A 24,675-nucleotide genomic window follows, 5' to 3' on the forward strand; every position below is an offset into this window, starting at 1 on the left:
GAGCAAGGGGAACGCCAGAGAAGAATGTGGAGGTGAGCAAAGCAGGAGTGCAAAGAGGCCGAACGCAAGGCATCAGGTCTTCAAGGCAGCCCAGCAGCCCCCAGCAATGTCTGGCACAGAGAAAGCCCCTCCATGGTGTAATAAACGAAAATCTGCCCTTATTCCCTTATGGGGGACACAAGAGCCCTCTTAAGAGTCCTTTTCAGGTTCTCCATCAGTCGGAGAAGATAACAGAAGCCAACCAGAAAATACTGAGAAGCAAAGCAGGTGGTAAGCCTGATCTTTACTGAACTTGCAACAGGGTGCTCACACCCCCCACGCAGGAGAAGGAGGAGGACCCAGAACCAAGGTGTGTCCACCCCCTATATAGACATTTTAAATTGCCCACCCTGGAGTCCAAGACCACCCCCAGATACATCATACCTACCATCAAAGAAAAGGTGGTTTACAACAGAAATCTGAGTGCATTGTTTACCTCCTGTCTGGCAGGTTGCCTGTTAATGCTCACTTGATTGGATACCCTGGGGAGCCTGGCCAGTCTTTTGTAGTGACAAATACTTAGTTCCTGAGCCAGATCACAGGCTCACCCTATTCATACACAGATATACCCTTAAGATAGGTTTTGTGAATGAAAAGACAATGGGGAGGCTTTTCCATTTTCCTTTGACCTTGCAGAGAAAACATTTGGTCAGTCTGGGAGCCAAAATGGTTCCAGGGATGTTTTCCTGTGCTGCTTGAGACATGTGGTTTATATATTTATGTACGTGTTTGCTTGGTACATTTATGAACATTTATTATATAAATATATACATATGACCTTAATTTTTTTATTTCAATGGACACAGCCCTCAGCCGGGACCACCCAGGCTACTTACTGGATGAAGTCAGCATGGTCGGGGGCTGCAGCTCGGCAGCCGATCCTGCGCAGGTGACAGGGTCTCCGTCCCTCACGGCAGGGCTGGCAGGGGGCTGGCATTTCAGGAGAGTCCCGCTTGCTCAGCAACCAACTTGCAGGAGGGCAGGTGCTGGGGAAAAGCAGCCAAGGTTTCTGTTAACAGAAAGCAAAAGACCCAAACATGGAGACAGGGAACTGGGAAATGAGCCAAGGGGAAGCAGGGCAAATTCTTGCACACCATGTAAAAACGGAGTCCGTCACCCACTCTTGAAAGGAGAAGCAACCATTAACTCCCCAGAGAATGGAGATCTACCACGGAGTTGTATAACGGCATGATGATAACCAGACCAAGCCCATCTCTACAAATCCTGTTTCCCAGCCACCTGCTTGCTTGGAAAAGAGAAGCAAAGTTTGTCCTCTGGGAGCAGAAGCCTGTGATTCCCATCCCCTTCATGCTTTTACTTAAAGAGTACCGTATTTTTAGCTCCATAAGACACACTTTTTTCCTCCTAAAAAGGGGAAATGTCTGTGCGTCTTATGGAGCGATTGTGTGGTCCCTGCAGCTGGATTGCCCAGGGGCAAAAAGCAGATCATGCTCTTTATTTGAAAGAGGGAAGTGGGTGTTGAAACAAAGCCGCTGATCATTTGCCGGGGAGAGAGATAAGGGACGCTAGAGATAAAGGAGGCTGCCTGGGAGGGGGGAGGAAAAGACAGCAAACTTGCAAGGAGAGGAGACAGGAAGACTAAAGCAATGAGGAGAGAAATTAGAAAAAAGGAAGAACAAAAAACTGCTCCAGCTGAGGAAAAAACACTAAGGCAAACAAGAGGGAAGGGGGTGTTGAAAGGAAGCAGCTGATCGGCAAGCGATCGGGAAGGAGATAAGGGATGCGATAAAGGAGGCTGCCTGGGAGGGGGAGGTAAAAGCCCATGGATTTTTGCATTGGGTCACCCCAAATTCACCATCAGATCACATAGCATGTCCATGGCTACAGCCTGCACCAAAAAAATCACACATCCACTGTTGCGTGGGGCCGCGATGGCGCAAAAACATGGTTACAAAGAACAGATCGACATGGATTCTCAGGATTTTTGCATTGGGCTACCCCAAACTCACCGTCAAGCAATGCAGTTGTTTTAAAACAGGGGTTATGTGAGATCTCACGGAAACCCAAGCTAGCAAGTTGGCCTTCTGGACCAGCTCAAGTTTCTGAGTTGCGTCACCAAGGGCAGCCCCACAAAGAGTGCATTGCAGCAATCCAATCTGGAAGCAACCTGAGCATGGAGCATAGTGGCTGAGTCATCTCTGTCCAAAAGGGCTCATAGCTGGCAAACGAACCAGAGTGGGAAAAGGACTCACAACTACAGAGGACAGCGTTGATCCAGAAGCACATCATCAAGTCCCAAACAGGCGGCTACCCAACTGGAATTCATAGTTTAGTTATACTACACACTTAACAAAAAACACCCTGATGTTTCCACTGGAAATTGGGAGGCCGGCACAGGAGAGAGGCCTATAAAATCCTGGCCTGCATAGGAAGAATAGATTGGGAAGCAGAGATCTGCACTTCCTTCAGGAACATTCATTTGGGTTTTATAAAGCTGAAAGAAAATATTTTTGTAATGTGTCACAGTAAACAATTAACTGCAGGAGGGGCTGACTGGTGCTTGGAGCAGAACCTTCTACCCAGGCGCCAAAGCAAAGGCAGCCATGATTCATACCTCGTAATTTGAACAAAAACACAAACCGAAAGTATCAAGAAGAAAAGGGAGTTACCGTATTTTCCGCTCTGTAAGATGCACCAGACCACAAGACGCACAGTGTTTTTGGAGGAGGAAAACAAGAAAAAAAATATTCTGAATCTCAGAAGCCAGAACAGCAAGAGGGATCACTGCGCAGTGAAAGCAGCAATCCCTCTTGCTGTTCTGGCTTCTGGGAAAGCTGCGCAGCCTGCATTCGCTCCTTAAGATGCACACACATTTCCCCTTACTTTTTAGGAGGGAAAAAGTGAGTCTTATAGAGCAAAAAATACGGTATTTTATTCAACAGCATTCTTTTTATTTCTTGCACGTTAATTAATTCTATTTTAAAAAAAGAAAAGAAATATGCAAGGTTTTACTAGCCTGCTTTTCACCCTCCTGAGGGGCCAAGGGAGGAGGAAAGGAGGAGGGTCTGCCCCTCCTTCACAGAAGCATTGTGTTGGAAGGGACCCTCCAGGGTCATCTAGCTCACCCCCCGCAAAGCAGGATAAGGGGATGCCAAAATTATCAATCTCTTTTAAAAAGATGACAGAACTGATTGCGGAAACTATCAAGGCATCTCTCTATTAGCTGCGGCCGGCAAAATTCTTGCAAGGATCTTAGCAAACCGTCTCGTAACAACATCCAAACAACATTCCTGAATCCCGAAATGGCTTTCGGCCTTCTAAGGGGACAGTGGACATGATTTTCACCGCTCGACTGCTTCAAGAAAAATGCAGAGAGCAAAACCAACCCCTGTATATGGCATTTATAGACCTGACTAAGGCTTTCGACACTGTAAATCGTAATGCCCTGTGGACTGTCCTTCTGAAAATTAGCTGCCCAGATAAAGTTGTGAACATCATTCGGCTCCTCCACGATAATATGACACCAACAATCACAGATCATAATGGCTCTCAAAGTGAACCATTCACAGTGGGATCAGGTGCTAAACAGGGTTGTGTTATTGCCCCAACTCTATTCATTATTTTCATTGCCATGATCCTACACTTTGTCGAAGGGAAACTCCCCACTGGGGTAGAAATCATATATCAAACAGATGGAAAGCTCTTCAATCTGAGCAGGCGGAAAGCAAAGAGGAAGGTTATCGTAACTTCCGTCATGGCAACGTAGTGTGCGCACGCTCAGATGATGACCTCCGAACTATCCTAAATATCTTCGCAGAAGCTTATGAAAAGCTTGACCTATCACTCAACATCCAAAAAACCAAAGTGCTGCACCAAGTACAAAATAACCCCTCTGCAGCACCACAAATCCAACTCAACGGTGTAACGTTAATCACATTAACTGTTACAGGAGAACATTTCCTAATTCACCAGCATAATGAATGATGATTCACACCCTGGCCGGCACTTTCTTGATCTCCTGCCCTCGGGCAGAAGATACAGAAGCACGATTAGTCGCACCAACAGGGTAAAGAACAGCTTCTATCCGTGGGCTGTTAGGCTGCTGAATGAAAAGATAACCACAGGGCAACTGACTTTTGGGTTTGGTGGGTGTGCGTCAGTAAACGAGGGGAATGAAGACTAAGAGAGCTGAGTGGGGGTGCTCCTGTAATCTCACTGTGTACAAGTTGTACAAGTGACAATAAAGTAATTCAATTTCAATTCAATTCCAATTCATAAGCAGGAAAAGGTTTTCCACAGGGTGGAATGGAAGACATCTAAAGGCAGCCCTGTTTAGGGAAGCTTTTAATGTTTGATGTATTACGGTATTTTAATATTTTTTTGGAAGCCGCCCAGAGTGGCTGGGGAAGCCCAGCCAGATGGGCAGGGTATAAATAATCAATTATTATTATTATTATTATTATTATTATTATTATTATTATTATTATTATTATGGTACCAGATGAAGAGTCCTGCAGGACTCGGAAAGCAGAGTCACAGCTCTGGGATGTTGTGGTTAGATGAGGGCAGCTTCGTCCTTCTCCTTTGTGAGGATGCAACCTCCCTCTTCCTCTGCTTCCCTCTGAGTAAATGGGGTTCCTTCCGCCTGCAGAGGCTGCCAAAGAAGACCCAGGGAGGGTTTGCCCCTGCTCTCCTGGCGCTCGCAAGAAGGGTCTCTGGGAAACGAGGAGGCGAGGGCTGAGATCCAAAAGGGAAGGTCTGCTTCCAAACCAGCGGCAAGGGATATTTTCTGGAATATCTGGAACTGGGACGTTCTCCGCCCCCCTTTCTAGCCTGTCCTCTTTGCCCCCATCAGGGAGGCCAGAGAGCTCAGAAAAAGCTCTCAGAAAGCTGCACAACTGCAAGGAGAAGCAGCAGAGGGAGCGAGAGGAGGAGGAGGAGGAGGAGAAGAAGAAGAAGAGGAGGAAGAGGAGGTTGGGCTTGATATCTCACCTTTCACTCCCCTTAAGACAGGCATATCCAAAGCCAACCATAGCTGTCAACTTTTCCCTTTTCTTGTGAGGAATCCTATTCGGAATAAGGGAAATTTCCCTTAAAAAAAGGGAAAAGTTGACAGCTATGAATCCAACCCACCAGTTGATTTAATCCAGCCCCTGTGGGAGTATACTATGTCCTGGGGTAAAATCCTTAAAAAACAAAACTCAACAACTTTTGGGGTAAAATTGTAAGTAAAACTCAACAACTTTGGGTTTGAATCCTAAAAAAAGTTCAAAAACCTCAATCCCAAAAATAGCTGAACAACTTTGGGGTAAAATTATAAGAAAAGCTCAACAACTTCAGCCCTAAAAAAAACTCTACAACTCTGGGTTTAAATCCTAAAGAAAGCTCAAAACTTCAATCCTAAGGAAAGCTCAGCAACTCTGGTCGGCCCTCAAGCATGTTCACTTCATCAACTCTGGCCCTCTTGGGAAAAAGTCTGGGCCCCCCTGCGGCTGAAGGAGTCTCCAAGCGGATCACCATCTCCTTTCCCTTCCTCTCCCACAAGGCGAGGGGGCTGAGAGACTGCAGAGAAGGGGGACTGGCCCAAGGTCACCCAGCAGCTGCAGGTGGAGGAGCGGGGAAGCGAACCCGGTTCACCAGATTACGAGACTACCGCTCTTCACCACTCCACCTTGCTGACCAGGAGCCCTGCAAAATGGCACCCTGCCACATCATTTTTAAAAATAATATTAATTTTCATCCGTTTTCAATTGCAACCCAATGATGGCCCCATTGTAACCATGCCAAATGAGTTACAGATAGGTAGCCGTGTTGGTCTGCCATAGTCAAAACAAAAAAATTTTTTCCTTCCAGTAGCACCTTAAAGACCAACTAAGTTAGTTCTTGGTATGAGCTTTCGTGTGCATGCACACTTCGTCAGATATGCACACTTCTTCAGGTATCTGAAGAAGTGTGCATGCACACGAAAGCTCATACCAAGAACTAACTTAGTTGGTCTTTAAGGTGCTACTGGAAGGGAATTTTTTTTTTGTTTTGACCATGCCAAATGAGGATACAATTACTAATACCAATAATCCAAATACCCAATTAAATAATTTAGGTTCCCCCCCCCCCCCGCATGCTAGAGTTGTCTTTCTTCCATCTCCCCTGCAGGCCGAGGACTCGGGCCGCCCCGCCTCAGTTGCTCAGCCCAGAAATGGGCGCAAGGGCTGCTCGGGGCCGGGCGACCCTCCCCCCCCCCCGGGCTCACCTGCCCTCCGGACTCTCCCCGCTCGGCGCGCTCCCGCTTTGGCGCCACGCAGACCCGGCCCCGCCCCCGCGCGCCTCCCGCGCCCCCATTGGCTCTCGCCCGCGCCCAAGCCCCGCCCCCCGCGGCGCGGCACGAGGAGGGCGGGAAGCGAAAGCGAAAGCCGAGGCGGCGGCGCTCCTGCGCCTGCGCGGAAGTCTCCCGCGCTCCCGGCTCGGGCGGGGCTGACCCGCGGCGCCGACACGTGTCCGCCCGCTCCCACGTGCGCGGAGCCCCGGGGGGCGCGGCTCCTCCCTCCTCGCTCCAGCCCCGCCAGGTGGGCTCGGCGGAGAGGCAGGAGCGGCCCCCGAGGCGGCTGAGCCCGACACGCGACCTGGCTCTCTGCACGTCGGAAGGGCTCCGGGGCGAGGGGAAGAGGGCCCGGGGTCCCAGGGCCGGAACCAGGCTGTGCTGGACCCGAGTCAGAGACCCAGTTGGGCACACACAGGCAGGCAGCCTCCATGGAGGCTCCACCTGGGGCAAAAAAAGGGGGAAAGGGACCATTCCCCCCCCCCCCCGCAAATGGTGCACGTGTGCTGCGCATAGCTGTCCACTTTCAGATTGGAAAAGAAGGGATCGGCAGCCTCCCCTGTCCCGGGGACAGCCTAAGGGATATCTAACAAAGCAGCGGGAAACGGCGCTGGAATAAGGGGATTTCCCGCAAAAAAAGGGAAGGTTGTGTCACGGCTGAAAATTGGCCGCTGTTTCTTTAATGTGAATAAAGCTGGGTCAGCATGAGTCAGCGGCCTGCACTGGGTTGTATATAGAGAGTGAGAAATGTTACCATAGTTTGGTGTTGGGTTGGTTGGTTAGTGAAAGCTGGTAATGTACTACAGTATTTTAATATTTTTTTGGAAGCCGCCCAGAGCGGCTGGGGAAGCCCAGCCAGATGGGCGGGGTATAAATAATAAAATTATTATTATTAGTGTTGACGTGTGTGCAGTTGGTCAGTCGCTTTTGCAGAAAGACTTTTAAGAATAAAAGCAGAAAGTACTCTGCAAGGATACCTTTCTCGTGGACTCTTTTATGCCGACAAGGGTCTGAGGACCAGGCTGAGGCAACAAAGGGAGGTCAGAACCCCTTTTTTTTTTACAAACACTGACAGGTTGACAGCTATGGTGCTGCTGCCCCTTCTTGCGACCCACATTCCCTTCCCGATGCCCCTTCTTCCAAGAGAAGAGCTCTGCCCACGAAGAGCTTTCCCTGGCATTGCCCTACGGAGCTGAGGCAGGGAAAGGGAGGCTTTCCTCCACCCCCTGGGCACCTTGGAGGCAGGCAGCCCGCCCAGGAGGCCCCGGGTTCAAACCAGCTCATATCCCCAGCAAGTCAGCCTTGCAGAGTTTGAAGGGATCCTCAGGGCCATCTAGTCCAACCCCCTCCAATGCCAGAATCGGCTCGTTTGGCTCGGCTTCTTTCTGACCTGCCTGGCACCGTGGAGAATCCAGCTGTGTGGCTGCCTTTCTCCTCTCTCCCGGCAAAGTTTTGCAGTTATTTCGGAGGCAGTCCGTGGCAGTGGACCTTGCTTAGCCTGCTGGGCTGCTGCTGAGTACAATTTTCTGGCACCGCTGCCTTGCACAAGTTGCGCAGGGGGAAGCTGGACCCTTCTGCGTCCTGCGCATTAAGCAAAAGTTCAAGTGTGCTGGAAAACGCCACCTCCCTGGTTCGCCAGGAGTGCTGCCATTTAACAAACAATCCTTCCTGATAACAGAACCATGCATGGTTCCTAAGCTGGGCAACACCCAGGGTGGCAGCTGCCCGTCGCAATTTGAAAATGATTAGGAAACTACAAAAAGCATGACCAGACAGAGAGGTTTTGGGTGACCTTGGGCATAAGTTTGCTTTTATTGACTTTTCATTTTGTCTGGATGCATCTGTGGCGGGCAGGCGGGCGGCCTCCCATCGCTGCCATCTGCCTGGTTGGGGCACCATGAGACGTGGCGCTGGCCAGCCCTCCAGCCATTGCCAGCCAGAAGGAATTTCACCTCTCGGATGGAACTTCAGGAGTCTCCTGAAGCCTTCAAGGGTAGTTGTCGGCGTATGAAAACTTGGGGATGAAATACTTCCGTACCAACTGCTGCATGGCGGTGAAAGACTTTGGTGATGCCGGCCTCGCCAGAATGGGTGGGAAGGGGTCCAAGTTGATTCTCGGCAAGGGAAGTTTCACAAAGGGCGCAAACCCCTTCATGAGGTAGCGCGGGAAGATGTACGGGCAGTAGAAGCCTGTGTTTGAGGGAGACAACAAAGAGGAAGAGGAAGGCCGTTGGGCGTGGGAGAAGCCCCTGGACTCCCCTTTCCTTCCTCGCCCCCGACTCTAATCCAGCAGAGATCAGCTGGGAAACAACTCGGCTGTCCGTTTTTCAACCAGCCACTGTACTTCTGCTTTCAACAACAGCTCAATGCACTGGCATCTTTTTTATTTAAATATTTATATAACTGCTTTTTTAAAAAAGACCTACAAAGGTAAAGGTAAAGGGACCCCTGACCATTAGGTCCAGTCGTGACCGACTCTGGGGTTGCGGCGCTCATCTCGCTTTATTGGACGAGGGAACCAGTGTACAGCTTCCGGGTCATGTGGCCATCAGGACTAAGCCGCTTCTGGCAAACCAGAGCAGCGCACGGAAACGCCGTTTACCTTCCCGCCAGAGCAGTACCTATTTATCTACTTGCACTTTGACGTGCTTTCGAACTGCTAGGTGGGCAGGAGCAGGGACCGAGCAACGGGAGCTGATTTGAACTGCCAACCTTCAGATCGGCAAGTCCTAGGCTCTGTGGTTTAACCCACAATGCCACCCGCGTCCCTAAGACCTACAAAGCAGCTCATAAAAATGTAAGAAATTGTGTACATCCAATAAAAAAACAATTCAAGTGGATCAAAGAAGATAAAGGAGCAGAGTAGCCATAAAATTCTAACGTCAATCTAGCCAGCGCTTTGAATTGTGCTTGGATATGAACTAGCAGCTAATGTAATAATAATAATAATAATAATAATAATAATAATAATAATAATTTATTATTTATACCCCGCCCATCTGGCTGGGCCTCCCCAGCCACTCTGGGCGGCTTCCATAGAAACCAAAAATACAGTAAAATATCACACGTTAAAAACTTCCCTGAACAGGGCGGCCTGTAGACAGAAGAATGGCGGAATAAAATAGCCCACGTCTTGAGCTCCCAAGAGGAGCCTGGTCACAGCGTTCTGAGATGCTAAACATGTTCAGAAGCAGGACCATGCGCCAACCCAGCCTAGATGTGATCATGACGGCAGGTGCGACTCTGGACAGCTCTGCCTTCTGCAGAACAAGTTGCATCAGGTGCACAAGCCACAGCTGTGCTCAGGCACTCCTGGCCAACGTTGCTCCAAGGTCCTAGGAGCACCCCAGATGGAGAGGAGTCCCTCATCCAAAAACCTGGACCAGCATCCCTGGGTCTTGCTTGGATTAGCGGGTGATGATAGTGTTATGGGCTGGGTCCCTTCTCATGCCTGGATCCAGCACAGTTTCAGTTCCTGGAATAGCCAGGTTAGCTTCCTAGTGAGGTAAGGGCCCTCTCCGTCTGGGCCATGAAGGTAACAAAGGAAGTGGCTGTGTGCCGGAAACCAAATGGGTGGGGCCCCTCCCTTCCCTCAAAGACAAAGGCCAGAGCTGCAAGTTGCTTTTTCAGGCTGGAAGCTGGCAGGCTGCAGGTTGAGCAGCTGAGAGTCAGAGCTCTGCCTGATTTCAGTTGTGTCTACGGGAAAAGCAAGACCCTCTTGGGGTGTTAATGCTGTGAACTCCTCCATCGCAGGCTCAGGTGGTGTACACATAAGCAAGAGATGCCAAAGCCACCGCGGTCTCTGCTGCCCTGCATTCCAAAGGAAACAAACCCTGGAAAAGTACCTGGAACACCTGGAATTTCATGCTGCCCAGAGATTGGGGTGGTGTGCAACAATAGTCACAATATTTACCTCCATTCTATGAAAATCTTCACCTTCCTGCTTTGTGCAGACAGGAATATTGGCTTGCTCACTGTGAGTGGGATAAATCTCTTCTGGGTAGAAACAGCGCCCCCCCCGGAATGCTTTCCCACCAGTGACACCCCAGAATACACAGGACACACCTCTTGCCCAAGGCTAGGCATCTAGGAGGGATTGTCGGATTAATCTGCCAGGTGTGTGCAGAGCTGCCACAGAAAAGTCTCCAAAGCTGTCTCTGGGATTATGATGGCCCTGAATCGCAGCCAGTTGCTTTAAAAAAGGCCAAGCCTGGGCATCTAAGTGCAAGCGCCAAAACTGGCAAGATGGTGCCAGCCGCTGGCACATACAAAGACGTGTCTGTTCATCTCCTCCTCTAACCTGGCCCTTGATTTGCCAGTCTTGTTTTAGAGATAAAAAAGGCAGAGTATAAACATCCTAGCAAGCAAAGACTGAAATAAATCTTTCCACATGTCAATTGTAGTCACAGAAAGCAATCTGGGGTCAAACTGAAGAACCAGTTAGTTTCTCCTGCTGCAGGAGGAAGGGTGGGCAGGGTCTGGGTGGGGGGCGGCAGAGCATTTGCCCCCAGTGCCATCCAGGCCCATTCACATCTGTTTGGGGGCAAGCAGATACAAGCCACAGGGCCAGGCAGTGGGGTGAAGACCCTCCCCCCGGCCACCGCAGCTACTTACGCTCGGGTATTCTCTTCCTCAACATGGCGTTGGTTTCTCCGAGCCGCAGGATGGCACGCTTCCTGTCACAACAAGGGCACGGGTTTACCAAGAGCAGCAGAAGTCCACGGAAATGGCACTTGCCCCCGTGCACAGCCTGTGATCCGTTGTGCGGGGAGCAGGCACAGGTGAGGCCAGGCTCACCCGCTGCACTTTTAGGAAGACACCACATATGGGAGAAGCAGCTGTGAGCCTGGCTGTGCTGGGCCCGGGGGTGACCCGAGTAACACGGTCCAGGTCCGGTCCCGAATCCGAAGGTTCCACTAGGAGTCAGTCCAACAGGGCAGGATCTAGCATACAGCAATGTTGCTCCTGCAACCTGGGCCGGGGTCCGACAGCCTTTTATCTTTGTTGGGGTAAGGGCCGGTCCTGATCCCCCAGTGACTCACTTCCCTGTCTCGCCCGGAGGCGAGCACTCCTCCTGCGAGTACTCAGGTCTCTCCTTCTCTCAGACCTCAGTCTCTGCAGCTAGGGAGATGTCCGTGGGTTAATGGACCCAGAGGCCGCCTCAGCCTCTCCTGACCCAACCGGTAGTGGAGCAGCTGTGAGTGATGGCCCAGCTGGAGGCAACGAGGGAATCCCCGCATCTGGAGCCAGGGCAGGCTCAGGCCCCTGACTCGGCCCAGCTGGTGTTTGTTGCAGGGGAACCTGTGCAGACTGGGACTCTTCAGGATCAGGCCCCAGACTTGGTTCAGATGATGCCTGAGGCAAAGGATCAGGTGCAGACTGAGACTCCTCTGGTTCCGAGTCTGAGCCCGAGTCCCAGGCCATCACACCGGCCTAAACTGGGGGCAGCGTTGTAGAGAGAGAAACACCCCCCCCAAAGTTCCAGAGTTGTTGGATCCTTCTATACTCTACCACAGCCACGGAAAGCCTGTGCCCCCCCCCACTTGGGTCTTGCTCTGGGGCTCCAACTCCCATCACCACCCCTGACTTTTAGCCCTGGTGGTTGGGGAAGCTGGAGTCCAGCAACCTCTGGAGGGCCACGCAGGACCCCCAGCCCTTCACTGCCCCCAGAAATCTGTGGGGAGGACAGACAGAATCATTCTGCCAAACTTGGGGGAACTGATCTGCCTTGTGGAGCCCGGGTGCGAATTCTCAGTGTTGCAGATCTAGCGAGTAGCCATTGTGCGGTCAATATTTTTTTGGGGGGGGGGGAGGCAGCAGCAACAGCAGCACCCCGAAAAGCCATGCATTTGCCTGGGCTTCCTCAAGTGTCCCGTGTGACAGCCCCCTCTTACTTCTTAATGGGAGGCAAGGCCATGACGGTGTCCTTGGGCGAGATCAGCGAAGAAGAGACCAGCTGCTTCATCTCCTCCAGTTCCTTCTCCAGCTGCTTTTCGACGAAGTAATGGATGGCGTCGATGGGGCAGACGGGCTGCATCCAAAACTGAGCCGCCTCCACCTGCAAGAGGAGAGCAGCCCTGAGAGTCCCTGGCGTGGCCACTTCCATCGCCCTGGGGGGCAGCTGGGGGTTTAGCGTGGGGCAAAGCTGGGCCTGGACAGGAAGCATCGGGGCACTTGGGCTTCCTCTCCAGAGGTGTCCAGTCTCTGGGCTGCTGTGTCCTGAGCCCAACTTGGGCCAGCAGGCCCTGGCACGGGAGGAGGAAGAAGCAGGTGGGGGGAACCTGAGTCTGGGGGGTGCGGGGAATCTCCCCTTTTCACTCCACCAACAAGGGGCTTTCTGAACTGGTGGCCTCACCTCCTTTTTTAATTTTTAATTCATCTTTATTGATTTAAAATATCATCTTACATATGTATTACATCAAAATTAAACACAAAAATATAATAGAAAAAAGATAAAGAAAATAAAAATAAAAAGCAAAAAAGAGTTAACAATAAGAAATGAATATTAGTTATAACATCCTGTCTTTTCTAATAAAGTCTTCTGAAAGAGACTTCCAATTGTTCTCGTACTTTTTCTAATGTCAATTTTATTGCACAGTTTGTTTTATAACTTTTCCTGTATATTCATCTAGTATATTTATTCCATTTGTTTATTATATACAAGTATCATTCAGTTCTGTTAGGATGTCATTGTTACAATATAATCTTATATATTCTTTGAATAGTCTCCATTCTTTGAATATTTTTTTATTTGGGGCTCCTCTGGCTTTTCCGGTCAGCTTTGCTAATTGAAAGTACTCTAGCATGAGTGATTGCCAATCTATTATACTTTCTGAACTGGTGGCCTCACCTCCAGGCTTCCTGACTCCTCCGTCTTTGGCTGCTCTGCATCGTCCGTGACGTCACCACTCTCTGGCTCCTAAGTCAGAGGAAAACGCACCAGTCAGAGTCCAATTGGGCAAATGTTTCTGACACATGGAAAAAACATGGCAGGATATCTCCAGCTATAGAGAACCAGGCAGAGGGCCTTCTCGGTGGTGGTGCCCGCCCTGTGGAACGCCCTCCCATCAGATGTCAAGGAGATAAACAACTATCTGACGTTTAGAAGACATCTGAAGGCTGTTTGGGGAAGTTTTTAATGACTGATGTTTTAATGTATCTTTAACCTCTTGGAAGCCACCCAGAGTGGCTGGGGAAACCCAGCTAGATAGGCGGGGTAGAAATAATAAATGCCGTATTTTTTGCCCTATAGGACGCACTTTTTCCCCTCCAAAAATGAAGGTGAAATGTGTGTGCGTCCTATGGGCCAAATGCAGGCTTTCGCTGAAGCCTGGAGAGCGAGAGGGGTCGGTGTGCACCGACCCCTCTCGCTCTCCAGGCTTCAGGAAGCTATCCGCAAGCCTTGGGAGTCCGCGGGAGTTCCCGCAGGGCTCCCACGGCTTGCGGAGAGCTGCCTGTTCTGGGGGCTGGGGTTGGGGGAAGCTCGGGCTTCCCCCGCCCCAGCCCCGTGCCTGGAGGGGAAATATTTTTTTTCCTTTATTTCCCCCCCAAAAAACTAGGTGCACCCTATGGGCCGGTGCGCCCTATGGGCCAAAAAATACGGTAATAAATTCTTGTTGCTGTTGTTGTTATCCAGTCTCCGAATGCATTGCTCATGTTCAGGGTTTCAGGCAACTTAGATCAGGAGGTTTGCAAGTCTTCTCCAGGCCTCACTCTGTCTTATTTATGGAAGATCCCTTTTCATTTAGTATTTCTGTTATTTATATATAATAGAAGGTGGCCTACAGATGTACTAAGAACAGCTGAAAACTTAGAAAAACAACCACTAAAAACAATTCAACATTAAAACTCTCTCTCTCTAAAATCTCATTAAAAAACCTCACTAAAAATGACAGATACTCTCACCCTTATGCATCTATTACAAAAACATAATTACCATAAATAATTGAATATTACAAGTGTCATTACAACCGTGCCAAAGATTTTAACTGTTTACAGTGGTCTTTTAAATAAATTACAAATTTACTCCAATCTCTAGAAGATACTTGATCTTCCTGGTTTCAGTAAAAGATGCAATAAACCTAAATTTAAATATGGAACCCATGGAGGGAGAGGAGGAGGTCTGAAGGTTTGAAAGAACCTTGTACTTTAATGTTTGAAATGGTTTTGTTTTAGATGTATAATATTATCTAAAACTCAATATTTTATTTTTTAATTTTTTTTTTTTAAAAAATGACAGATACTCAACCATCCAGGTTCACTCTTAGAGGGAATGTTTATAGCAGGTACCTTTTGTTAGACAACAAGGGGCATTTTGGGTGGTGAGCTCAAGGGGGTCTTCCCGTACCTGTGGACTCTCCTCCTTCCTCGCCCTCTTCTCCTTCGCAAGGGATCTCCTCTCTGCCCTCTCCTTCTTGCTCAGGTCTTTTCCCACCTGGAATGAAGACGCCAACAAGAGCCTCACTTTGCAGTTCAATACTTGCAATATGGTAGCTGTCGGCTGTTGTAGGCGGCCAGGGGAAAGGATTGGATGTTCCAGCCTGTCTTTTTAGGATATTTGGATTCACGTCTTTTGTCCGATATGCTCTGTGGTTCGGTGGAGGGTGACGGGGGGGGGCACTGTCCCCAAACTACCCCCACCTGCCTAGCTGCCCTCTTTCCTGGGGTGGCCTTGGCTGTCAATATTCCTCCTGCTCCTTCGTCTCAGCGTTCCCTGTAGAGAACTCAACAGGGAAGGGGAGGACGGGCTGGTCATTGGCTCTGGGGGCCAAAGCTGTGGGGCTCCCTGCCTTCTGCCCCACCAGTCTCCATGGGAACCACCCACCACTGGACTGAGCATTCTCTCTCTCTCCTGCAAGCCACCCAGAATAAAGAATAAAATTAAACAAATCTGGCCTTCCCTGGAGGGAAAAGAAATGTGATTCATAGAAATGTAAAGTCGGAAGGGTCCCAGGGGTCATCTAGTCCAACCCCCTGCAACACAAGAATCACAGAGGAAGAAGAGGCCCCTCCTTACCTGGCACAGGGACAGCCCCTCGCTCTCAGGTGCCACCCTGCCTGGTTTTGCAGGATTCTTCGGCAGACCTTACCTCTTTGTAGCTCTCGGGGGAATATTTCCCCTCCAGCCGCCTCTCTTGGTCCACGCTAGAGCCGCTCCACTCCTGGGTCAGACAGAGAAGATATACCAAGGGGCTTTTGAGGGGTGGTTGGAGGGTTAGCCTTTGGCCAGCCTGGCATCCCCCAGAGGTTTTGGACAGGTGGCTGATGGAAGCTGCAAGAGCTGCCTGGAAGGAACGGCCGCCCCTCCAGGCACCCAGCCTGGGCTGCCTTCACAAGATTCCTCTGTAAGTCTCCTCACCTCTTGGTAGCTTTCCGGAGAGGACATCTTGCTCTCCGTCTCCATGGTGGAGCGTCTCTTCTGCTGGAACAAGGAGGACAACATGTGAGCCAGAGCCCAGCTTTGAAATCACTTAGCATGCGTTTCAACCACTGTGGCTAGATAGGCAATGGATTATTCATTTCAGTTCATATGTAAATTATATATACCATATTTTTCGCTCCATAAGACACACTTTTTTCCTCCTAAAAAGTAAGGGGAAATGTTTGTGCGTCTTATGGGGCGAATGTGTGGTTGATCGCTGGCTCCCTTTTCGCCCCCTTGCCCAGGCCTCCATCGTTGAATGTTCTGCAGACGGAGGCCGTTTGTTTCCCCAGTGACATGTGACTGGCTGATTAGATTATCTGTCCGGAAATTGTAGAAACGGCTCCCTTTCCTTTCCCAAAGAAGCAGCAGAACTGTGAGTTGAACCCCATAAAAACAAGATTTTTTTCCCTTTGCAAAGTAAGCTCAACAACTTTGAGCTGATCCTCAAAAAAGGGGCTTTTCCCCTTTGCAAAAGAAGCTGCACAACTGTGAGCTGATTCCCCCAAAAACGGGGCTTTCCCCCTTTCCTCCTCTAAAAACTAGGCGCATCTTATGGAGCGAAAAATACGGTGATTTTCAGACATCTTTCTTTACAGATATTGTAATGGACGGACTGTCATTTCATTTGCTTTTTTTGTAATTGCCTGGAGTATCGATAAACAAGGCGGAGTAGAAAATTTAAAAAAAACCTGGATGAGCTGGGGGGCTCTGAAGGATGGAGACCCCCTGGGTGGGGGACAAGGGAGCTAATCTGAGAGGTGCAGGAAGGTGGGGGCAAAGGAGGAAGAGGAGGAGGAGGAGTGTTAAGTTGTGGACGAACATATCAGACGACACAGCGATTCTTCAAACAGCTCTTGTTTATTCCGAGGCCAGAGCAGAACTGAGCTGAAGGGCTCAGTCAGCCTGCTTATATCGAGCTCCAGTACAACGTTACTGTAGCAACTTTCTAAAACTATCCAATCACTAACGTCACTTTCGATCCTTCATTTGCATAACTATCTACAGTATCCCCCTGCTGGCCCAGGGTGAGAACTTCAGTACATAACACGGAGGAGGAAGGTGAGAACTGCCCTCACCCTTCCCGCAGTAATCAGCAAAGACCAGGCTGGACGCACAATACTTCTTACCTTCTGGAAAGGTTTAAAGGAATAATGCCTTCTGGATGGAACCTTCTGCGCCAAAAGCTGAGCTCTGTGCTCCTGGGAGGAAGAGAATCATCATGTGCCGCTTCCAGCGTGGAGAAAATAGTGTTTGTTTGTTGCCCAAAGGGCAAATCCCTTTGCTGTGCAAAAATGTGGCCTGGGACCCCACCCCAGGCCCCCACTGGAGGCAGCTTTCAAAAGCAGGAGCCCCCGGGTCATGGGCAGGCAGAGGGACACGCTGACCCGTAATATATATATATATATATATATATATTTTTTAAATATTTTTATTTTTCCATATAAACACAATACAACAAACATAAACATACAAAAACAAAAACAAAACAAAAAACATGTATCATTTCATATCCTAATTTCATATCCTATCTTCCCCGACTTCCTCATGCCTCCCCTTTCTGTATTCCAAATTCTTATCGATTGTTCAGCAAATCTTCCCTTATTTTAATTTAAATTTAGACTATTCTTCCTTATTTTCCTTGTCTTAACCATTGCTAATAGTAACCATTTACTTTCCAGTCCAACATCATTCTAACTTTCATTAACTTTGTGATATTTCTTTAAATAGTCCTTGAATTTTTTCCATTCTTCTTGCGCTGCTTCTCTTCCCTGGTTTCGGATTCTGCTCGTCATTTCTGCCAAGCCCATATAGTCTATCACCTTCATCTGCCATTCTTCCAGTGTGGGTAGTTCTTGCGTCTTCCAGTACTTCGCAATGAGTATTCTAGCTGCTGTTGTAGCATACATAAAGAAAGTTATATCCGTCTTTAACACCCCTTGGCCGACAATACCCAAGAGAAAGGCCTCTGGTTTCTTGGGGAAAGTATATTTAAATACCTTTTTAAGTTCATTATAGATCATTTCCCAGAATGCCTTAATCTTCGGGCAGGTCCACCAAAGATGAAAAAATGTACCTTCAGTTTCTTTACATTTCCAACATTTGTTGTCAGGCACATGGTAAATCTTTGCAAGCTTGACTGGGGTTATGTACCACCTATATATCATTTTCATAATGTTTTCTCTTAAGGCATTACATGCCGTAAATTTTATCCCGGTGGTCCACAACTTTTCCCAATCAGCAAACAAAATATTATGACCAATGTCCTGAGCCCATTTAATCATGACCGATTTAACCGTTTCATCTTGTGTATTCCATTTCAGCAGCAAATTGTACATTTTGGACAAATTCTTAGTACTGGGTTCTAACAGTTCTGTCTCCAATTTTGATTTTTCCACCTGGAAGCCAATTTTACTGTCCAGTTTAAACGCTTCATTTATTTGATGGTAGTGGAACCAGTCTCTCACCTTCCCTTTTAATTTCTCAAAACTCTGCAATCTCAATTTGTCCCCTTCCTTTTCCAAAATTTCCCAGTATCTTGGCCACTTGGACTCCATATTTAACTTTTTAACTGCCTTAGCTTCCATTGGCGACAGCCACCTTGGAGTTTTATTTTCCAGCAAGTCTTTATATCTGTCCCAGACATTTAGTAGTGCTTTTCTGACAATATGATTTTTAAAACTTTTATGTGCTTTAACCTTGTCATACCACAAATATGCATGCCACCCAAAAATGTTATTAAAACCTTCCAAATCCAAAATGTCTGTGTTTTCAAGAAGTAGCCATTCTTTCAGCCAGCAGAAAGCTGCCGCTTCGTAGTAAAGTTTAAAGTCTGGCAGGGCAAGCCCCCCTCTTTCCTTTGAATCCGTTAGTATCTTAAATTTAATTCTGGGCTTTTTGCCCTGCCAGACAAATTTAGATATGTCTTTTTGCCACCTCTTGAAACAATCCATTTTATCAATTATTTGCAATGCTTGGAACAAAAACAACATTCTTGGCAATACATTCATCTTTATAGCTGCAATACGGCCTAACAAGGAAAGCTTCAAGTTGGACCAAATCTCCAAATCTTTTTTCACTTCTCTCCAAGTTTTTTCATAATTATCTTTAAACAAATTCACATTTTTAGCTGTCATATTTATACCCAAATATTTCACTTTTTTAACCACAGTCAACCCTGTCTCATTCTGGAACCTTTCCTTTTCTATCTGTGTCAGATTTTTCTCCAAAACCTTTGTCTTAGACTTATTCAATTTAAATCCTGCCATTTGACCAAACTCTTGAATTATTTCCAAAACTCTTTTCGTGCTAGCTTCTGGCTCTTGCAATGTAAGTACTAAGTCATCTGCAAATGCTCTCAATTTATATTGTTTAGCTCCGACCTGAATCCCTTTAACCAGCTGGTCCCTCCTAATCATATTAAGCAAAACCTCCAGGACCGATATAAAAAGTAATGGGGAGATAGGGCACCCCTGGCGTGTCCCTTTTTCAATCTTGAACTCTTCTGTAACCACATTATTTACAATTAGTTTGGCTTTCTGTTCAGAGTATATTGCACCTATACCATTTTCAAACCCTTGGCCTACCCCCATCCCCCGGAGGTTCTTCAACATAAAACTCCAAGAAATGTTGTCAAAGGCTTTCTCGGCATCCACAAATATCAAAACAGCTTTAGTGTTTATGTTCACTTCCAGCTTTTCCAAAATGTCAATTATATTCCTTACATTGTTCGACAAGTGCCTTTTTGGGAGAAAGCCCGCTTGGTCCCCGTGAATCTCCTCCATCAAAACTCTCTTCAGTCTTTTTGCCAAAATATCAGCAAAGATTTTGTAATCCACATTCAATAACGAGATGGGTCGGTAGTTTTTAAGTTGGGTCTTTTCAGTCTCTGTCTTTGGTATAAGTGTAATGTAGGCCTCTCTCCACGTATCGGGTGCCCTTTTCCCCTCCATAATCTCATTGCAGACTTCCTTCAAAGGTTGTATCAACCCTTCCTTCAAAACTTTGTAGTATTTGGAAGTCAGTCCATCCGGTCCAGGGGATTTGCCCAGCGTCATGCCTTGAATGGCATCTTCTATTTCTTGTGCTGATATCTCCTGGTTCAATATTATCTTACTTTCATGCGAAACCTTTTTCAGCCCATTTTCCTCGAGGAACTGTTGTATGTCCATTTCTTTTTGCGGCCCTTGTGTGTAAAGTTGTCTAAAGTAGTTCTGAAAACAATTCCTAATTTCCGCTGGGTTGCTTATGTTTTTTCCTTCCACTTCTATATTTGTTACCGTGTTGAGTTTTTGTCTCTTCTTTATTTGCCAAGCCAGTAACTTGCCACATTTATCAGCAGATTCAAAAGTCTTTTGTCTCATTTGTTTAATTCTCCACTCTAATTCTTGATTCATCAGTTCCATATATTGTGTTTGATGAAATTTGATTTCTCTTAGAATCTCTTGGGATTTTGGCTTCGATCTTAATTGTTTTTCCCCTTCTTTTATCTTTTCCAAAATTCTCTCCTTTTTCTCATTTTGCTTTCTCTTCTTTAAAGTATTTTGCTGAATCAAAAACCCTCTCATCACGGCTTTGCTAGCGTCCCATACTATTCTTTTTTCTACTTCAGACCTTAAGTTGATTTCAAAATAGTCTTTCAAGGTTTTTTGGGCCTTCTTGCAGATCTCCTCGTCTCTAAATAAGGTGTCATTCATTCTCCATCTGAAGGAACCAGTTGTTGTTTGCCTCATCACCATCTTTACAGCATTATGGTCGGAGAAAGTTTTTGGGCAGATTTCTACTTTTTTTATATTCGGAGCCATACTGCTAGTCACCCAGATTTGGTCAATCCTTGTCCATGTCATTTTGGCTTCAGAAAAGAAGGTTCCCTCTCTTTCTAATGGTGTTTTGTTCTCCAAATATCAATCAAGTCCATATTGTCAGTCATTTCAAAAAAAGTCTTTGGTAGTCTTCCATCTTTTGTTATTACCTGTCTTTGTGCCTTGTCCATATTTGTTGAAACCACTCCATTCATATCTCCCATCAAAATTAAGTTGTAATCCATATGGTCCATCAAAATTTCATGCAACTTCTTAAAAAATTCAGCTTTCCCTTCGTTTGGTGCATAGATTCCCACTATCAAATACTTCTCTCCTTGAGATTGAATTTCAATTGCCAAATATCTTCCTTGATCATCTTTAAAAATTTGTTTCGGTTGCAATTTTTCTTTTGCATAGATCACCACTCCTCTCTTTTTTACTCTGTCTGAAGATATAAATTCCTGTCCCAGTCTTTTATTTATTAATAATTTTCTGTGTGCTCTTGTCACGTGGGTCTCTTGTAGGCAAATCAAGTCCAATTGGTCTTTCTTTAAGGCATGAAATATATTTTTTCTCTTCCTGGGAATATTTAAGCCATTACAATTCCAGGTTAGAAGTTGCAGAGCCATGATGGGATTATTTACTCCTTCCTCCTACAGCTCCCTGTTTTTGTTCCTCGTCTGTCGGTGGTACCGTATTCGTGTCCAGTGATGGATGCCCTTGTCCTGGAAATGTCTCTTTCTGTAGGTCTTCTTCGTGTTCTCCCAAGAACTTGTCTTTATCACTTACAGTCTTTATTCTTCTCTTCTTTCCCTTATATTTAAAAGACAAGCCTTGGGGAAATTCCCACCTGAATGGTATGTAGTTCTTCTTCAGCAGTGTCACCAGGTCTTTATAATGTCCTCTTGCGTCCAAGATACTCTTAGGGATGTCTTTAAAGATCTCAATAAAAAAGTCTTCAATTCGAAGGGCTGTTTGGTAGTGCAGGTTCAATATTTTATCTCGCTCCTCCTTTGATCTTAAGGTAATAAGACAATCTCTGGGTCGATTTCTCTTCTGTCTTATTCCCAATCTAAATGCACTTTCTATCTTAAAATCTTCTTTCTTCAGCTCCTGCTTCCAAAAATCAGAAAATTCTTTTGTCAAATCATCCACCAAGTTCTCTCCTTCCTTTTCCGGCACAAGTCTGATCCTCAGGTTCCTCTCCTTGCGTTGCATATCCTGCATAGAGAGTGCCAGTTCATATTCATCCAATTTCTTGTAAACTGGTGGAAATTTTTCCTCCGCAGCAGTTGCAATTTCCTTAGCTTCCTCGGCTATCTTTCGTGTTATAGATGAATCTTCCAATAATTTCCCAATTGCTTCTGCATTTGAGTTCACTTTATTCCCTAGGTCAGTTATACTTTTAGTATTTAGGTCAATTTTCCCAGAGATTTCTTCAATTTTTTTATTTGTTTCAGCAACTTGTACTTTAGTTTCAGCAACTTGCAATTTAGTCTCCGCACCTTGCTTTTTTAGTTCCTCCAAAGAGTCATTTATCTTCTCCAATACCTTAGCAAATGATTCTTCTGTAGACATTGCTTTCACTTTTGGCTTTGCAGCCACTATAGTTCCAGAGGCTCCTGTTACAGAAGCCCTTCTTTGCATGTAAGTGTCAATTTTGTATTGTCTGCCAGATCTCAAGGTTGTTTCTTGTAACTCCCCTTTCTCTTTACCATCTGCCATAACAAAGTCTTTTAGTCAAGGTCATTCCCAGACTTTGAAACTCACAAACAAAGTTCTCAAATTTTAAACTCCACTTGTTGCTGAAACAATTTGTAGGTCCTCTAGGGGGCGTAGAGTCAGTTCTATGCTGAAACAATTTGTAGGTCCTCTAGGGGGCGTAGAGTCAGTTCTATGCTTCTCAAAGTAATCCCACACTCTTCAAAAAAGAAGGAATAAAAGTTTCCTAGTCCCTTTCAATTTTTCTTTCCTTTTTCAAGGGGATCCCAGTCAATAGTGTCCTGTAAGTAACTTTGTAATACCACAGAAACAGTGTTTCAAATTGGAAGTAACCAAAGTCAATTTGAGATATTTTTTAGCTTCTTATAGCAACAGTCCTTAGCCGGTTCCTTTTCTCCGGCAGTCCGATCCCAGGTTAAAGAGCAGCGATACTTAATCCAATTCTTTTAAATTGGCAGGGAAACACTTTTAAAATCTTCTTCCCCCCCCTCCTGCCTTCGGGGGGGGGGGGGAGTTCTTTGCTTTGGTGGTGGATTTCTTAAATCCCGCAAGTTTCCTCTCAAGCAGTTACAGCTAGAATGCCTTTCGCTTTGATCTTGCTACAGAACGGAAAGCAGACTTCCTTTTTAGTGCTTGTCCGTCTCGGTGCCCAATTTCTTTACTTTTAGTGTCCAATTATATTTTAGCGGTCAATCCTACTCACGGATAGTTGTTCTTTTAATCCAATTTCCCGGGAAGAAGTCAGCGCTCTCCGCTAATGGCGACGCGGCTTCGCTTCGCAGGCTGGGTGAAGACGACTCTCAGCACCGCTCCAAGACCCCTCCGCTCCTCCGGAGCCTTTAAAAAGGCTATTTCGCAGCGTCGGGGGGGCGCAAAGGTGCCCGCCGAGTCTCCAGTTCACAGGCAACGCGCCTGTGATTTTTAGGGGTCCCCGCTTCGCCGTAGCTGACAGGACCCGAACCCACGAAGCAGATCTCTCCCGGAGCTCCGGTTGAGATCCGCCATTAAGCGCCGGCGCTAACCGGAAGTCCTCCCGTAATATATATATTTTTAAGTGACAAGTTTCGGGTGAGGTCTTTGGGGCCCACCAAATAAAAAACCTTTGGTGTCGCAGTATCCTAGCAGGTGATCTATAGAAATAGTCGGTGAAAAATGGCTTTTAGTTCATTTTTCTCAGGAAATAATTAAGCTTTTTTTTATTTTAAAAAAGCACATTTGGGGTGTCACTAAAAGCTTTTGGTGTCATAGCATCCCAGCAAGGGATCCACAGGAGGAGTTGATTTCTTTTTAATGGCAAATTGGAGGGGGCATAAAAATATTAATTTTAATATTTTGTTGAAAGCTACTCAGAGTGGCTGGGGAAGCCCAGCCAGATGGGCGGCGTATAAATATATTATTATTATTATTATTATTATTATTATTATTATTATTATTATTTTGCAGCGGGGGGGGGGAAGGTGAGTCATTCCTGCTTAAAATGCTGGCAGATTAGAGGTGGTTAAGTGGAGCATCTATAGGCTGGCACATCAACCATATTCTCCTAATCGATTCTCCCTGACATTTGGACTGGATTCTGGTGCTACAGCTTGGGCTCCTGGCTGCTGAGGTTGGAATCCAGCCGATGCCTGTAGGCGGAGCAATGAATGTAAAACTCTCCCTTGTCCAACATGCTGGCATCTACACACACAATCGCATCTCTCTGCAAGAGTCGTCGTCACAGTTCAAGATCAGGATTCCAGCCTGGCTAAATCACTCAAGGAGCTCATAGCTCCCAAGGGCCAGATAGAGAGGCCCGAGGGGGCCATATTTGAAGTTCCCAACCCCTGAAGTTCACTGGGCTGAAAGCCTTAATGAAAGTTAGCTTTTTAGCTGAAGGTTGTACTCAGCCGATGTAAGCCAGACCGTCCTCTCTGACGAAGGGAGATAATTCTAGCTACCCAGACAACTCAAGTAGGGAAGCTGCTGGCTGGGGAACTTCACTGGCAAATGACTGGTTTCTTCCCAGAGGAGGGAACCTTACTTTCTGAGCCGCACCTGTATGAAAACAGACCCTGACTCCTCCCTGACACGCTAGAGAAAAGGCCAGGAGAGAATGGGTGCGTTGCAGATTTCAGCCTGGCTCCTGCTTGCGGAGTTTGACAGATTCTGTAGCGGGGGGGGGGGGGCCTGGAGCCAGGGGACCCCTCCCCAGCCGAAGGAAGAGAGAAGGAGGAAGAGGAACCTTGAGCTCCTGCATCTTCCCTTCCAGCCAGCGGTCGCAGGTTCCTCGCATCGTCTCTTTGGAGTCGCTCGCCTTCACCGGCCAGGAGCTCAGCTCCTTGGTGAAATAGCTGTGGGCGTCCTGTATTCCCACCTCCTGCATCAGATTGTGAATAACGACCCTGAAAGGAGAAAGAGGCAGGTGGGCTCACGCT

General features: G+C 47.1%; 3 protein-coding genes across 7 annotated transcripts in view; 1 reads left to right on the forward strand and 2 right to left on the reverse strand.

Annotated features, from left to right (window-relative positions):
• NUGGC (nuclear GTPase, germinal center associated) overlaps positions 1-1,046 on the reverse strand; it is a 36,801-nt gene extending 35,755 nt beyond the window's left edge. Inside the window, exon 1 of the mRNA XM_083621793.1 lies at positions 876-1,046. Coding sequence (XP_083477919.1) covers positions 876-976 — 101 coding nt within the window. The 5' untranslated portion in view covers positions 977-1,046. The remainder of the gene's footprint in view (positions 1-875) is intronic.
• SLC52A2 (solute carrier family 52 member 2) overlaps positions 1-24,675 on the forward strand; it is a 304,222-nt gene that overhangs the window by 278,112 nt on the left and 1,435 nt on the right. The gene's annotated exons all lie outside the window — the stretch shown is intronic.
• The window catches only part of WDR97 (WD repeat domain 97), a 46,206-nt gene continuing 29,628 nt past the window's right edge, over positions 8,098-24,675 (reverse strand). For 2 of the 5 annotated variants that reach the window (XM_083621806.1, XM_083621805.1), the window contains exons 24-32: positions 24,483-24,642; positions 16,868-16,939; positions 15,675-15,737; positions 15,406-15,477; positions 14,664-14,750; positions 13,167-13,235; positions 12,211-12,374; positions 10,931-10,992; positions 8,098-8,506 (exon numbers count right to left, since the gene is read on the reverse strand). In XM_083621806.1, the coding sequence (XP_083477932.1) occupies positions 8,304-8,506; positions 10,931-10,992; positions 12,211-12,374; positions 13,167-13,235; positions 14,664-14,750; positions 15,406-15,477; positions 15,675-15,737; positions 16,868-16,939; positions 24,483-24,642 (952 nt within the window). In that variant the 3' untranslated portion in view covers positions 8,098-8,303. Of the gene's footprint in view, positions 8,507-10,930; positions 10,993-12,210; positions 12,375-13,166; positions 13,236-14,663; positions 14,751-15,405; positions 15,478-15,674; positions 15,775-16,860; positions 16,940-24,482; positions 24,643-24,675 lie in introns of all 5 variants that reach the window. The other 3 variants (XR_014549928.1, XM_083621807.1, XM_083621808.1) reach the window with 3 other exon arrangements.

Source organism: Podarcis filfolensis, assembly GCF_964270895.1.
Source record: "Podarcis filfolensis genome assembly, chromosome: 7".
In the NCBI taxonomy this organism is placed as follows: Eukaryota; Metazoa; Chordata; class Lepidosauria; order Squamata; family Lacertidae; genus Podarcis; species Podarcis filfolensis.